At 40.9% G+C, this 16,937-nt stretch overlaps 1 protein-coding gene across 30 annotated transcripts in view; it reads left to right on the forward strand.

Moving 5' to 3' along the window:
- The window catches only part of STIM1 (stromal interaction molecule 1), a 113,728-nt gene that overhangs the window by 2,933 nt on the left and 93,858 nt on the right, over positions 1-16,937 (forward strand). For 9 of the 30 annotated variants that reach the window (XM_068930906.1, XM_068930924.1, XM_068930925.1 and 6 more), the window contains exon 3: positions 13,468-13,596. The exons of the other annotated variants lie outside the window; for them this stretch is intronic. In XM_068930906.1, the coding sequence (XP_068787007.1) occupies positions 13,468-13,596 (129 nt within the window). The remainder of the gene's footprint in view (positions 1-13,467; positions 13,597-16,937) is intronic. 30 annotated transcript variants of the gene reach the window in all.

The following is a 16,937-nucleotide window of genomic DNA, read 5'->3' on the forward strand; positions in this document are numbered from 1 at the left end:
CAACAACCAAGGAAAAAAAAAAAACCCAAAACAACCCTCCACACTTGGAGGTCTTAGGTCTTGAACGAGACTTTCGTGACCCTCTGTGGCTAACAAAACTGCCAAAAAGCCAGTCTTAGTGAAGAGGTCAGGAACTGGCTAAACCAACATGGACGCTGATCTATCGTATGTCCTTGTTACGGTGCCCTTAGGTCAAAAATGAAGGCATATTTAATAAAATGTGCTGCTTTTCCTGTCAGTAGTTAGGCAGAAATCTTCAGCTCTGTGCTGTTTCAGCAGAACTGAATTCTCACGTGCTCTCAGGAGAAGAAAAAAAAACCCGAAAGTAAATTGTGTCCTGTGAGCACTGCAGATCAAGAATTTGATTTACAGAGTTAAAAATACAAACCCCACAAATGCTAAAATGCTGTTACTTGGATGTGAGCCAGCCTTTATTAGTGTAACTTTCTGCCTGAAAGCGTTTCAGCCAGCAGAGATGTCAGCATCTGGGTGGCTGCGTGCGTTTGTTGCATCCAGAGATGGTCTGGATCTGCTCAGAAGAATCCTGCCAAGCGCAGGTTTTCAGGTGGAATACTTCATCGGTTTAGGGCAGTTAAAAAGACTGCCACAAATGCACCTCAGGGTCCGAATTGCCCGTGTTTGGCGCTGTGTGGATACAAGCCTGTGCCCTCAGAGAACTTTTTAGGCTGATATACGTATTAGTAAGGGCCCTAGGACTATAACTCACAAATTATTTTTGGATATAAAGTCGAAGGTGTATATGCGGGTGTTAACTTTAATGCAGATAAAGTTACCGCAGCGGTGTTGCTAAGGCAGCGTTGCTCTTTGTTTTCAGAACTGGTTCATAATAATAGGGCAAGTCTGTGGAATCTCAGTATCAGACACACGATCAGGAACTTGGTGTTTGATTCTTGAGCGGGGAGATCGTTTCATCTTGATGATACAATGATTTATTTGATATTTTTTCTTTTCAATATTGGCCATGAACTATCTATTCTGTAATAAGTTGCTTTTTAAATTCTTTATATGGGATTCTCAATTCTTAGGCCAATTCATATCCAGTCCGCTCCACTACAGAAACTGGATCTCTGCAGTCCTTTTGATGAAGCAAGGTTTATGCCTCCAAGGAATTTTCGGATGAGTTATTTTTGGAGGCCCTGCAGAAATGTGGCAGCCCTGGTGATTCAGCTGCTGACTTGCTTTTCCTCTCTAAACAGAATCAATGTAGAGCAGTGCAGGGAGGGGAACAGTGCAAGAAACCTAGTCTCTTTATATCGTCCACAGGTAGGTTTTCCTACAAAAGAAGTACTTTTCATTACTTTTGTTTTTTCACAACTGGTCAGTTTAAAAAGCTGTAGAGTAACACATGTGGCGCCGTGCAAGGGAATAACTGGTTACAGGTCAAAACCCAAAATATGCCGATAAGCACATTGATGAATAGTGGATTTGTTCATTCTGAATGCCAGTAACCTATGGAATAGCTGCACCGTGTACCTCGTTTGGGTACCTGATGGGACTTTTGTGTGCTTGTTGCAATCTCTTAATGCAGCTTAAAGCAAATGTCCTTTAAGGTCATTTTGCCGTTTGCTTTTAAACTTCTAAAGTTATTGCTTGTACTCCAACGTAGTGAACGTACTCAGATAGTGCGTGCCACTTTTTTCCTTATGTGGTTCTCTGGAAGCAGAAAATGAGAAAGGGGTTAATTGGATTCATGACTGTAATAGTACAGGCTTAAGAAATAGAGGCAGGTGTCTGAAAGACTTTGAAAGTGAAACTGTTCATTTTCTTTGGCATGGCATGATTTTAATACTAAAAATTGACAGTGTGGGTCACTTATCTGTAGACCAGAGAGTGAAATTTTTCAGGAGGTGTGGAAAAGTGATCTAGGTAGAAGCAGAAGTGTGAGTTTTAATGGTGTCTGCTGATTAGTTTCGGTTTGCTTAGACTTCAGTGCATACACAAGGGATGCAGTGACATACTTCACTAAATTATTGGTATATGTTTCTGATTCCTAAGATTTTTAAATGGGAAGTGAAAGTGGGTAGTTTTATCCATGAAGGAGAATTAGAGTTGGTGACTGAACTCTAGGGAAAGTTATACGTCAGTTTTTCTACTGGTTTTGACTTGTTTGAAGGCAAGCGTTGCTAATGAATGCCTCATCTTTAATCTTTTCCTGGCTATGTCAGATTTAAGTTTGGTTACGTTCAGAAGTACAGGAGCCATCTGATAAGGTGTAGAAAGTCAGACAGTAGAGTTATGCGTTTTGAAGTTTTCAAGGCAGGAAGGACAATTAATATATAGTCTGATTTTCTAAGTAGCACAAACCCAAAAAGGTGCTTGACCTCCCAAATCTCCACAGCAGCATATTTTTTTGAGCTGAAGCATATGTTTCAGAAAAACATTTGGTCTTAAAGAATTTAAGCAGTGGCCCATCCACCCAGCCGTTATACAGGATGTTCTCATAGTCACCCTGCGGTTATTGTTTTCACCCACTTGTGGTTATTTTTAGCATTAATTTGACTAGCTGCAGCTTCCAGCTGTGGGATCTCATTATACCTCCCCCTCTCTATTCCCCCGCCCCCCCCCCCCCCCCAAAAAAAAATGCAGGCAAGAAAAGAACCTTGTGGACATCATTATAAATATGCGTTTTGAGTGATAATTTTTGTCTTTCCAGTTACTTACTATATATAATCTGTCAGTTACCTGGTTTCTACTCTATTTACTATAGCCTTTGTTTATTTTTCTTTTGGCAGCGCTCTTCATAAGAGCATCATGAGGGGTTATGTCAAATGCCTTACAAAAGTTTCATGTGTTGTCAATTGTTTTGGTACAAACTTACTAATTTTTTTGAGATAAAAATTAAAAGTTTTGTATGTTTGGTCTATTTTTCATTAAATCATATGAACTGGTGTCAGTGGTGCTCCTCTTCATTTTTCACTTGATTGCCTTCTGTACTGACCGGTCCTCATGGACTGTCAAGCATCAGTGCTACTTCTGCTGGGGACCTTCAGGCTGAGCTTGAGGTGCATTTATAGGTGTTTCAAGGAAAAGCTTACTATAAAGGAATTATGCTTTGGATGCTTTGTGGTGACTGGGATTCGTTCCTGGTTTCCTTGACTGTGATACACTTTTATCTACAAGTGCCCACTTTTTCAGATTCATATTTGCTCTGTCTCCATAGAAGTAATATGGAAATAATAGAAGTCTGTGTTCATTTTACACTTGGATTGTTTTATGTGATCTTACATTCACGTGCACGTGAGGCAGTATCTGTAACGTTCTGCTTGCGCTAGGAAAGCTCTTGTCATGTTTGCGTCCCTCTTCTGGCATTATTTAGATAGGCTAGCGATCCTTGTTTGAATTTGTCCCGTTGATCTTTTAACTATTCCGGTAAAGAGAGAGTCCGGTTAGGTAGGAGAGTATGGCCTAGGTTCTGGGAGACGTGCATCTTGTACGCCGAGAAAGTACTCTACCAGAAATCAGAGATGGAGTATAGGTGGGAATAGATCCTCTGGTATGGTGGTGGCACAGTGTGGGGGAACTGGTGATATGGAGGAAAGCGTACAGACTGTGGTGAGGAATTAATATTATTGTGGTGGAGGGGACCAGAGGACATAATCTGTAAGCATTCAGATTTTGTTAGTTATTTATTTCATGGAAAAACCACTTTCTTTTCCTTTCTCATTTGCCATATGTTTGTCTCCTGCTTTCCTCTCTCGATTCCTAGATCACAAGAATTCTGGAATCGTCTTTGCTTTTGTTCGCATGGTATTTAGCACAGGAGATTCCTTCCCCAGCTTGGGGGCCACTATATGTTACCAGAACATAAGCAGTAAAAATATTAACAATAAAAATATTAAGGTGGTATCAGAAGATAACCTGAAAGCATATGCTCAAAGTTATTACATTTGCCTTTGGCATTTTGATGCTTCTTAATTTTATGTGTATCTTAGGTTCAGTGTTTATCAAAATAAGTGTGATGAAAGAGACTACAAGAACAAGGTTTCAGTTAGTGTTTAATTTGATCAAGATAAAAAAAAAAAAAAAAGAGAGATTTTAATTCTTAATTCTGAATATGCTGTGTCCAAAGCTCTACAGTCAAGAACTCTTCTAGTTGTGATGCTAAGGTGCAGATTTTTCTGGGAAGTTATCCTGTACTACAGACTCTATAGCTTGAAAAGCAATTGTTTTTCTACTTTGAAGTTGCAATGAAATCTTTTAAAATATGAACAAAACGTGGAGTTACTGCATCTTTCGAAAGCCTAATGCAGTAATTTTGAAAGGTGGGAATGTATGAATCCATGGTTACTTCCTTATTTATCATTTTAAACATTATCGTTGCTAGCTGCTTAACTGATGAAATACTAAGTCAGTGTGGGTATTTCATGGTACCGCAGTTTCCCTCTCCCACCAAGGTGCCAAAGTCTGCACCTGTCCTACTCGTTTGCCAGAACCTCTGATTCCATCCACAGCAGCAAGTGAGATGCTCTTATGAATTATCTTCACAAAAGTCTGTATCGATTGAAGTCATGAGGTTGGCCTAAACTCGGTGGTGTTAAGATAAAAACAAATAATTGAGCTGCTATTGAGCTGACTGGCTTCTGATGTTCATTAACCTTCCCAGTGCTGTGTAAACAAAGCTATGGCAGGTTTTCACTCGTCATACTAGCGTGCCGGAAAGCCTTCAAATCCTCCTGCACGTGTTACACTGAACCTTAGGATTATGGAGGTATATCACCTGACTTTTCAAAACTCACCTTTTTTGTAATAACTTTTATGACCTCATCTCTTTCACAGACCTGGAGAAAACTGTGATATCGTATGACCTGCTGAGTTTTTCTTGCTTTATGATGAAATGCTTTTTAAAATATTCTTTGTCTCCAAGGCTAGAAGGATTTTGTTACTGTGCTTTTGTTTTAGCTACAGTCGATTCTTTCTAGCTGCGCACTTTCGTGAGAGCAGAAGTTGCACCTACTAATAGCAGCTTCGGGGCTGGGCAACTTGGAAAAAAAAACTAGTTGAAGGCAGAAAGAATAGTTTTTGTGGCTTGTTTGCCATGTAAACTGTATGCCAAGGTCACAGTGCTAACGGCTCCTGCTGTTGTCAGAGGGTTAAATCAGGTAGGCTGGTTTATTGACTGCTCTCTTCTGCTGTCCTACGGGCCGGACCGTTGTGTAGATACTGTCCTTAGGCTTTAGCAAGGCATGTATGCTTTTTGGGGAGAGACTGAGGAGATGGAGCCTATTTCTGAGAATAATTTGAAAATACCACCTGAAAATAGTAAACGTTTCTCTCTGGCTTGTCTGGAAGTGTTGATGGAAGCACAATCTTTTCTTTGTTTAGCAGTGGATTTTATCTAGAGGAAGTAATGTTCTGAGAGCTGGAGAAATTGCCATTTTTTGACATCAAACTGTGGCTTACGTAGAACAGGACTAGGACTAGATAGATCGTTGCGCGTTCAGGCTGATAACATCGCTGAGGAAAGCCGTCCCTTTCTTCTAGTCCCTATGTTGGCCCCCAAACTTGCAGCAAAGCTCAACTAGATCAGAAAGCTGGGTTTTTTTTTTTTCTTTGAATAGCAACTTTTTTCATACCTCAGTTGCCTCCCAGATGATCTTTGCGAACAGATCACTTTCCTGCCTCTCTTGCTCTCGCGGCAGAGAGAGCAGTTCAGGGGTGGGACAAAGTGGTGAAGGTTTGTTCTGTGCGATTTTCCTTTTCTTCCTCAGGAGTTGCACTGGCGCAAGAGCATATAAAGCTCGTTTAAAAACTTTTCAAGTTACTTAGGGCTTGATCTCACCACATCCTGGTGAGAGAGGGAAATCTGACTTTAACTGACCACGTGGAAAACTTAGACAGAGGGAGGTCAAATTTTTAGGCCGTAGACATACATCTGATCTCCTTTGTTTAAACCAAGGATCCATCTAACGTAGGATCTTATCTCTTTCAGTGGCCCTAAGCAGATGCCTAGGGAAAAAGTAGAATTCATATATGACCAAATTTGTGGAAGAACTGGAAGCTGAATGCAGTTGCTCAGCCAATTTTGGTGGTGTGTTAATCGCACACGCAGTCCTCCTTCCTCAGGGCAACACCTTAGAAAATCATTACTTCTCTCTCTCCACCCATGTGGAGGATTGTTCTGTGCGGTGCGTTTCGGCTGGGAGGTACTCTGGCGGCGGTGAGTCATGCTGTCATACGGTGCAGATTAAGGCATTATCTCAATTTCTCCTTAAATATGCAGTACTGCAATGAACTCCCACAGGAACAAAAGGCCGTCGTGCACTTACTCTAGATCCTGCTTTAAATTGTGCCTTTTGGTTTTACCTTTTCTAAGCTAAAGCAGGGATGTTTTTATATGCAGGCATGCATACATGCATAAGAAATCCAAAGCAGGAACCCTCTCCTGCCCATCCTTTCCCCTCAGAAGGGAAGCAGAGAGTAAATTTGTGATTGAAAAGTAATTACCTCCCTTAGAGTGTTGCTGGAAGGCTGTGTGATACTTTGATGATCGTGGTATAAGAATTGGTACAGAATGTGCCTCAGTTGAAAAGGAACAAGAGAAAAACCGACATTTGCTTACCTTTTCCCCATTAGTTTATGTCTGGGTGACTGTAGGGCGTTTGGTATATATACAGCGCCATTCCTTCCTTTCTAAGTGCTAACAGCTATTCCTTGTCCAGGTAAGGAACAGATCTGTCTCTCCTGTGCAGGTTGAGCTTTAGGTAAACACTGTAGTAGTAGCTGGGTTATCGTGTGATGAGACGTTTAATTTCAAGATCTGTGTGATTGGGGGGGGGGAGGGAAGGGCAGGGCAAAACAAAGGGGACAAGCGCATTATAGTCTAGTTCCGTGTGGATGTGTTTGCTAAAATAAAGATATGGAGCAGGTGATTATCTGAAAGGCAATAGTTTTTCTTTAAGGCTGTCTCTGTGCTTCTAAAAATTCTTCAGCTTATTAAATTTTTGAGGCAGGAGTAATTAAAAAAAAATGGCACTCGCCATGGCGCTTAGCCTCTTTACAGTTCTTAAAGCCCAGATTCAGTGCAAAGGTTAGTTACCTTTTTGCTGCTATTAACTGCTTGACTGCCACTGGTGTCGTATTTTGTTTTGAAAGTCCTAAAATTGCACAACCTTTTAGTGCTGAAAAATTCGATTACTTCATTAATTAGCTTTACTATAAAAATAAAGCTAGGTAGAGGAGAAATAAGCTCACAGGCAGCCAGCAGAAGCGTAAGACTTGGCCGTCGTTAGGAGTGTAGTTACTCGCTGAGGCAATTCTGCCATTCCCGCTAGAATGAATCTTGTTGTGTTTTGTGCAGGTATGTTTTCCCTAGCTAGTCTAACTGTATTTGATACTCTCCTGCATCTGCTGATGCAGAACTATGTGGTGGAAACTGGAGGCAGGACTGCCGAGTTAAGTGATGTTTAGAAAGATCTGCAGTGTGAGGTGGGAGTGCCTCTGGTCCCAGGTTGGAAAGGAGATTGATCGTTCTTTGTTGTATCATAGTCAAGTTGTATCAATACCATGTTTTACGGCTTCTTTTTCTCCCTGTTACAGAGTACAGCTTTGGGGCCTCTGATCCCCCCTGCTCCCAAGGTCTTTAGTTTGTTCCTGGATTTTGCGAGGTGCTTTGTGAACGTGTAAGGAATGGCTGTTCGGTTGACTCGTTTGCCTTTGGTTGTATGAACTCATCCAAGTGGGTCTGTCTTCTGACAGATTTCAGTTTTTCCTTATGTTCTTTTTAATCAGCTCCTTCAGTCACGTTTGATTTTTTCTGGCATTTTTGTAGCTCCAATTCGTTCTCCAATGGCTGGCCTTGATCCTTAGGCAGACAGAGATACTGCCGCCTTTTCGGTTAGAGCCTGCAGGCCTTGAGAATCTGCTGGTTCACTCCTTGCGCCTGCGCAGAAAAAAATTGGCACTCTGCCAGCGGTGCTGACTCGGGGCTGAGTTTTGGTCACTGTGGTAGACATGTTCCTGGTGAATTATGCTTCTACCCTCTTAAAACGGAATATTAACCTCCGAGCTGCAAGAGGGAGGTCAGCCCAGTATTGTGTTGCGTGAGCTTTCCTGCGCGGTGCTGCGGTGGAGCTCGGGAGCACAAGATGGTAACTGTGGGCGATGGCCTAACCGTGCCCAGTTGAAGTGTTTGTTCTTATTGGCAGTTACAGGATGAAGTGCCCATCTCTAGAACAGATACTAAAATCGTCAGAGAAACATAAGGGAGTCATTAAAGTATCGCACTGTGCGTGTTTTGGTATATGAATTCTCTATGCTTGTTTATTTTATCATTATGAAATAATATTGGGATGCTTGTTTGCTTGGGTTATAGACCTATTTTTAAGTAACCTATTTTTTTCACTTTGGAAAGTATATTAGCTGATTGTGTCTTGTGAACCTCTGGGCAGGCTGACTTTGGGAGCCACTGAGTATTTCTTAAAGTTGTTCTCTAACCCACGCACGCTGCCTTCTCTCCCTGTTTGGCAGCTGCTTATGTTGCTAACCTTTACTGCTGAAAGCTGTCTACAGGATACGCAGAGGCCAATTTGGTGCTTCTTTTTAACTGCACTTTATCTGAACAAAGAGCTTCACATTTTTTTTTTTTTTTAGGTGTCCTGTCCTTTCGCCTTCTCTGGGGCTTTGAAATTACAGGAGGTTTTAGTGATTCCAACCAGCCTTTACAGTATGGTGAAGACAGTTGTAGTCTGATAGGAAACTATGATGTTTGTTAATAAATACGCGTTTGCACCCCAAGTTTTGCCGTAAGAGACAATATTTTCAAAGTTAAGTGCGGCTTACCTCTTTTTCCCTGAAGGGCTGAGTTTTAAGGTCAGTTCAATTCATTATTTCAAGTTTGGAGCGTTAGTGCCTGAAGTTCTGAGATTCTCAGAGGACAGAAACATAATAAACACGAGAACTTTAAGAATGTTCAACATCTGAATTATAAATGAACAGCTTGCTTGTTTGAACAGTCTGCTCCTTTTCTTCTCAAGTTAAGCTTTGTATTGCAAGAAAGGGAGAAATAATTCCAGATTAAAGCTGCTAAGCAATAAGTATGTTTATATTTGTAAGAGTGCCAGTACAAAATTAAAACTTTGATTAAGCAGGAAAAAAAAAAAAAAGAAAAATTTTTCCCTTGGTACAGACAGATGCAAAATAAAACCTAATTTTGGGGGGCAGAAATAATTTCTGAAAATATTATTCTTCAAACTGCAGCTAGTATTAATACCCTCTGAGTATTTTTCAATCTAGTTGCTCTGCAGTTGGAGGCAAAAATGAATGTATGGTCTCCTGTGCTGGCCTGGAGAACTGGAGAACTTGTGCTTATTATGGAAGATCTTCAGGATACCAAATACTGTGAAAACAACCTTCAGAATAGTAAAGTATTATTGCTCATTAATCCTGCGTGAGATGGCTCTTCCTGCCTACAGAGCGTGTTAGCATTGAAGACTGGTGTTGGTCAGCTGTCATAGCTTTTTATTCAAGGGAAAAAGGCGATTGAGTTAATAGGCTGTGCAGATTTTCATGGTGCCTAAACTTTCCCCTCCTTTTTAATGTTTTATAGCTGGATGCGTCTGAGTTTGCTCTCCTTTGCTTTCTGAGTAGTTTTCCCTCAGTTAAACACCTCCTTGTGGCCTTTTTGCCCTTTGGACCACACGGTTGTTGGATCACCTGCTATCTTCTGGGTGTTTGTTGGGTCCAGGGTCCCATAGCAGTTTCCTGAATCTTACTGATACACAAGAGGGTGCTCTCCTGTATCCACCTCAGAATAATGACCCATGATCTCTGCAATGGCATTAAGCTTGTAGGAAGTCAAAAAATAGTTTAAGGAATAAAAGCATTTATGAGAAAATGATTAAAGAACGTCACCGAGTGTTTGCAAAGGAGATAGCAATTTGGTATTCCTAGTTATTTCCTGGTGTAGCTGTTTTTAAATTGCAAACTGAGGCGTGGATTTTTTTTTTTTTTTTTTCCATTGGGCAAATTGTGGAACAGGTCTGAAAAGAATGCTACATCTTCCTCCATGTTTTTAATTGCATGATTTGCAAATCCTTGCACATCTTGCTAAGCCTCTCTGCATCAGAATGTATGATGGATCAGTTCTTTCACTGGGATAAGCAGCAGCAGCAGCTGTAACCTGGGATTTAAGCACAAAAATATAGTAGCTTCTAGAAACTCCGGAGGGATGTTATAGAATATAATTGCATTGGATTTTGTCCAGTGTGGGGGGATCCCATCTCTGCTTTTTATAGAAAACATCACAGGATCTCAAATGAATAGGGTTTGTTAGATTTTCAGCCCTCATATCAGAGGTGATGTTTGGCAGTGCACCACTGCAGTAAGATGGGAATGAATTGGGCCAGTGCAGCACTGACTGAAAACTAGTGCTGAGCTGAATCACCAGCAGGCTCCTATTAAAAAGTTAATTGAAGATTTTCTCAGGGTGTAATGAATTAGCCTTATTTGGTTTAGAATGCAGAATTCTAACAGGAGATGGGGCAGGGTAATAGCTGTTCTGCTGGTTTGATAATGGCATCTGTGAAGTTATTAGCTTTCCTTCCTCCCGGTGGACTTCCTCCTTCCCCCCCCCCCCCCCCGAAATTTATTATGATGATAAAAAATACTTAACTTCATCATTTGAATCCTCAACGGGACTCTGCATTGAAAGTCCTAAAGCAATGCTTTTGGAATCCTTGATATATACTGATTTATGTAGAGGAGAACCCACACTCTAACTGTAGTAGTTAGTATTTGTCCTAAGATGTATGAGTTGCAACTTTCTGCCATCATGCCGTGAAAATAAAGAGATTTTTCCCTTCAGAGCTGGTAGTGTTTCTTCAGCTTCCAACAGAGGGAGTGACTTGAATTAGTGTTTGTGCAGCTTGGCTTGCTTTAGGAAGAATAGTTCAATTAAAGTATTTCATGAAGGTCATCTGAAGAAATGAGAAGGTGTCAAATTGGAGAGTGTAAAAACCAACTTTGAAGATGAAGATGTATCTGCAGTAATTTTGATATTAGTAAAATAAAAAACCCTGCAGATAAGGGATTTTCTCTGATGAGGCAGAGAATGAAGGAAGGTGGCATTTGCCTTCTCTCCAGGGTGCATATCCTTTTGGCCCTGGCAGAACGCAGATGTGTGAGGGTCACCTTGTTACAGCCATAATTGTACTAGAAACCAGAGAAGTGTTTTCAGTCCTGCTGAGCTTGGAAGGGGAGTTTAGAGGACCCAGCAGCAGTGTGCTTCAAGAACTGTGGGAATGTCATCCTACTTGTGATTTCCGTCAGTGCTTGCCGGAATTGCTCTTGGAAGCTTGTCTCTGTGTTGGAGTGGATTGATTCATTTGTCATCATCACACAAACCTTTGCGAATCACTGAGCGATCCCAAATGCTTTCAACAGCTGCTGTGCAACACAGGGCAGTGAGAGATCTCCAGTTATAGAACACATTGCATCTCTGTAGAGTTGCAAGATAAATGATTTCTTCTTGCCACTGGGAAGAGAGGCAAGCCTTTATCCCGGTACAGGCAGAACCGCAGTTGTCAAGAATCACGTGGCATTCCCTCTATGGTGGGTGACATAGCATGCCTGGGATCATGCTGTTCTTGGTGGTTTCTGGTGGGCCCCACAATTTCCTGAAGATTTGCAGTGTGTATTTTGTAGATAAACAGGTTTTCTTATTTCTTATGTAAGTTGCTGTATCATAAAACTAGAGTAGGGGGAAAGGGATAATTGGTGGCACTCAGTTCACGTTTTCAAGGCTACTGACTGAAGACTATTTTGCTACAACTGTTAGCTTGAGAAATGGGAGACGTGATCTCATTTGTTGCTTTTTTTGCTCCTGCCTCTCTCTTCTTATGGAGGGAGGGAAGAGACAGTGTATAATTCTTACCTGCCTTAGTAAGGGTGAGACTCGCCCTTTTGAGTTCATCATCTAAGAGTTCTGTCTTAATCTAAATCTAAATGTCTAGTGTTCCTCTGCCATCACTGCAGAGATGAGTATCTTCAGATGGTAGTTCCATCTACCTATTTTAGATGGAGTGAGTTGCTCTCTGAAGGTGCCTATTTCTTTCCATAGGTTATAGAGGGAGCTTAGACAGTTGAAGTTAGATGAGATGAGTCCCTTTTGAAGTTACAACAGGTGGCATTTTCTTCTAAAACCACTCTGAAGCTACAGGTACTGAGAGCGCAAGTCGGAAGACAGTTCTGTCTTCATCCTGTAATATGCCTCCAGCTTGCTGGTGAATGTTTGCTTTAGCATTACAGTTTGGATAAGTTGTCCAGCTGGTTTATTTTTCATCTTGTGGCTATTTTCAGCCACGCAGCCTAACAAGGTGAAATATCTGAGATGCTTTTCTGTTCCCTGTGACTGTGCTATAAGAAGGCATACTTAAGCGTCTCTCCAGTGGGGAGTGGCTCCAAGAGCACCCCAGCCTTTTCCATTGTTAGTAGCCTTTGGCTGTTTTTTAGCCCTACGTGTTAGCACTACTTACTCCTACTTACTCGGTTCTTCTATAATAAGAATTATAGTCTCTATGCAAATTCTACAAATGCCGAGAGAACAAAAAAAAAAAAAGCCCTCAACCATTAAAATTGCTTTCTCACCTTCTTCAGAGACTGAGGCTAGGAGACATTCCAGCACCTCAGGTAGAATTGACTTAGTAGGGCTTTTCACAGGAGGTGTTCCAGGAAAAAAACAACTAGTATTACAACCAAACTGTAATTCCTTGGTATATGGGCTATATATAATTCTTGGCACACTGATTTTGCTGAAAGTATCTACTAACTTGGTGGTAGTTGCCCAGGGTGATGTGATAAGGGGAGATGTTTCACCTGACCTCTTTCTTCTATTGTAAATGAGTAACTTGTTCACGTTTGTGACTGTACTTGTTATTCCTTCAATGCTGGAAGAAACCCTCAGACTGCCATTCACTCAAAAAAAGATTAATTAACAAAATTAGTCTTGCTTCTTAGTTAAAGATTGGAGATAAAGCTGTGAGCAAAGATAGCTTCTCTTCAGTGTTTGCCAAATATTTATGGGCCTAGATTAGACTGGAAGTTTGTTTCTTCAAACTTGTCCTTACCATGATACCAGAGTTCCTCATAGCCTCTAATATATTTAACTTTCTCATGCTGTATGACGTGGAAACACTAGTCTTCCCATTTCAGATGAAGGATTAATGTGCAGCGATGTCATTGTCATACAGGAAGTCAACTGGCAAAGCAGGGACTTGAACCCCTCTCACAAATGTCAGATTAGTGGCCCAGCCTGGAGAATCTCTATCATTTTCTAGGCAAGGCTAAGAAGAAATTCATAATGGGGAAGTTCACTGAAATCTGGGCAAATTCCCGTCATTATCTAAAGTCGAAGGAACAGGTTGGCTTATAATGTAAATTTAGCCACTTGATGTGAATCTGTTCATCTGTTGGGTGTGCTAACTTTACAAAGTCTCTCTCCCACGTCTTTAGATTGTATCCTGACGGAGAGAGAAGTGGCAAATTGTCATGGTCCTCTGACTACACCACTTTATTCCATGAACGCAGAACTCGGAAGTGGCGTGCTGTGCTCTGTTGATCATTCGGAACTTGTGTTACGTGGTAGGACAAGAGGACCCACTGTGTCTCTTTCTAGATGGTGTCACTAATGGTGTTTTAAATCTCAGACCTTTATATGTATGCTAATCTACAAACTGTGCTATTTAAAAAAAAAAAAAAAGTAATTCAGAATTTGAAACTTGATAGCCAAAAGCGGGCTACTTTAACGTGATAGTTCAGTAAATCTGTTTGTTAGTAAAAGGCAAGTTTAGTTTGAGGTGCATAATATACGTTAAGCAGCCAGGAGGTCATGATTGCTGGAAGGTAAATTCTGACCAGCGAGGTGGTCAATGGCTCTGCTTGCCTTTCCTGAAAGCTGTTTTTCTTAGAGGAATGTTTTCCCTTTGGTTTAGTAACTTTTTCTCATTTATTTTCCTGATCCTTCGTACTAAGGGAAAAGGCATTCTGAAAACAGGTTTGCAGGAAGTAGTTTCTGTAGCATGTTTGAACTTTGCTGAACTAGGCAGCCTTATAAAGAACACTTCAAAATATGCCGATCTGTTCAGTATGCCTTTGAAGGTCACTGTATTAGATGAGGCTTCTGCGTGGCATCCCATGAAATTATACCTCTCTGCTACTGTATCCAAGGAGGAAAACTCAGCCTTCTGCAGGCTGATTTTTAGCTAAAGTTTTCATCTCTAGCTGCTTTATTGGTTTGTGTGTATCTGAGAACTGAAAGAAAAACTAGCAGGGATTTAGACCTGTTGATTAAGCCACCCTCCAGTTAGCATTGCACCTGAGATGCTCTTTCTGCGGTGCCCTCTGTAGACAGCTGTGTTCTGAAAATATGTGGACTATTGATCAGGGTAATGAGATTCCTGTTGTTGGCACTTGTCCAGAGAAAGGTCATCTTCGTTTCCTCTTCCAGACTTGTTTCCTGGAATTACATTTGACAGCTGGCTAATGCTAAAACTAATCCCAGTGAAGGCTCCAAACAATTTTCCAAAGAGTTGTAACTAAATGGTAGATGGTGTATTCTCTTAACTTACCTTTAGTTGCAGTCTTTCTCCAATAGCTTTGTGCTACTTGTTTCAAACACAAACAAACAAATCTATTTTACAGCATTGTCTAAATGCTGTCCGTAATGTGGGTGTTTTTTGTTTTGTTTTGGTGGTTTTTTTGGTACTAGCTGATTTATTTTGAAATTATCAAGCTCGTAGTAAAGGCTTGCTTGGTTGTGGCAAATCCTTTCTGTACTGGAAATACAATTATGTGACTTCTTTGACGTTGCACCAGAACACAACTCTCTTTATGTAAGTATTGATTAAATATTCCTTGCTGTAACTCAATAACATGTCCCTTTTCCTTGTGTATTTTTCTGTATTTGAGGGAAGAAAGTATTCTGCGAACGGGCAACTTTACCGCTTTTTAACCTACCAGAAGCTTATCCCAAGAGAGATAGGCCAAAAGAAAAAGATAATCTGGAAAAGAGAGTAGCGTAACCTCTTTGTTAGTATGGGCAGAGAGACCTAGCATCATAGTAGTGATGGATGTTGTATAAAATGCACATAAAAGCTTAACTGCAGAGGATATAAAAAAGGAGACTATATTTTTAGCATACGAGAGAATGTTTGTATAAGATCAGGAGACCGCGCAGAAAAGTCATACAGTTTGAAACAGACGGAAAACTAACTGGACATTTTTCTCTTTATGCTCATATTGCAAATACTAAGGTTCTCTGTCTAAAAGAGTTAAGAGATCGGAGTATCTTTCCTTCTGATGAATGAAGTATAAAATATTCAAAGGAGGCTGGGCTTGCTGGGCTGTTCAGAGCTCTCATCATCAAATACAGTGATTTTTAAATAATAAAAAAACCTATTTTCATCAAACAGTCAAAGGGAAGGAATAGCAGCCTCAGCCTGCTAAAATAAAATGTATTCTAGTTAAAGATCGTTTCAGGCTGGTAGTTGTACAGAGATAATGTAATCAAGGTGAAGGTATTCTTCCTACCTGAACGTGTTCATGTAGCAAAACGCATGAGTTGTGTGTGTGATACAGTATACTGCCTGAAGAGGAGCACTAAAAAATAATCTCCCTTTTGCTCACCTGTTCTCCTTCTGCGCATACCATAATAGTTGGTAAAAAGCCCAGAGCATAAAAGCTGCTGAAATTGTAATAATTTTGCTTTGCTGCTCCTTTTATTTAACTCATATACTTAATGGTCTGCTGCCTTAGAGATAGGGCTGTAGAAGATGATAAATCCCCTTTCAGTAGCCTAATGCTTGCTAAACTTAGTCACTTGTTTCCTGGCTCAGAGTGTGTGGGAATGCTGTAGAGATGATATTTCTGCTCTTGGGAAGTGAGTGGTACTAGCACACCCAGTGATAATGATCCTGTGGTTTTAGTGGTACAAAGATGTTGGCAGGACAGAGGTGATAGGAAGAAGTGGATTTTTTTTTTTTTTTTAAGACTAGCTGATACAGCTGAAAAAAATAGACCAACTTTTCAGCACAAATGCTTTTTTTCTGAGTGAAGATTGCAAAGTAGATGAGTGGCCAAAAACTTGGCAAATCAAACATCCTCTTTATAGCACGAATCCTACCAACTCCATAGCCAGGGACACTGGGTAGTGTGCTCCTTTGGAAATGGCGGAGTGGTCCCGCTGCAGGAACAACTGTTAAGGAATCAGATCTGAGGGACTCAGCTCTTGTTCAAACAAAAAACATCGGTCGATTAGTGATAATTTTCCTCAAAGGAAAGGTAAACGGGTTTTTGCTTAGGTGACCACCTCAGTTATTAATCTCTTGCAGTGAGCTCTGGAACGCCAGCAAGTGGTTTTGGATTGCCCAGTGCCTAGTCAGCCGCGCCGCAGCGAGCCTTTCTTCCTCCTCTGTTTGCAGGACGCTGGCTGCATGCTGTCTGAAGGGTAGGAAAGCAGTTGGCCATCGATTGGATATGCAGAGTTTGAACTGTGGTGAAACAAAAAAAGTTCCCTCAGTCGGTTTTTCAGAAGTTGCGGAGATCCTGTATGAAGCCAACTGCTGTGGCATAGAGCCCCTGCAGGCTAGTTTTGAGAAAAGTTAGCGTTAGTATTTCATGCCTTTTAATATAGTCTAGATGGAGCACAGATGCCCAGAAGCCAGTTTTGCTGGAATTCCCCCATAACTCTTTAAACAGAACGGATACGTTTTCCGCTGCATCGTCCAGCTCAATATCTATAAAACCTTAATCCTTCACTGGAGAAGGCAGTGTGGTCCCTCGTTCTATTTTGTCTTTGCCTCTGTTGGAAATGTCATTATAATTGCCTCCTTTCACGTCTCTTTCAAGAAAATACCAGGCAACATGTTTCTGTTAGGATTTAATTCTTTTAAAACCATCTATGACGAAGCATACTCTGTTCTTTC

Source organism: Struthio camelus, chromosome 1 (genome assembly GCF_040807025.1).
Source record: "Struthio camelus isolate bStrCam1 chromosome 1, bStrCam1.hap1, whole genome shotgun sequence".
In the NCBI taxonomy this organism is placed as follows: Eukaryota; Metazoa; Chordata; class Aves; order Struthioniformes; family Struthionidae; genus Struthio; species Struthio camelus.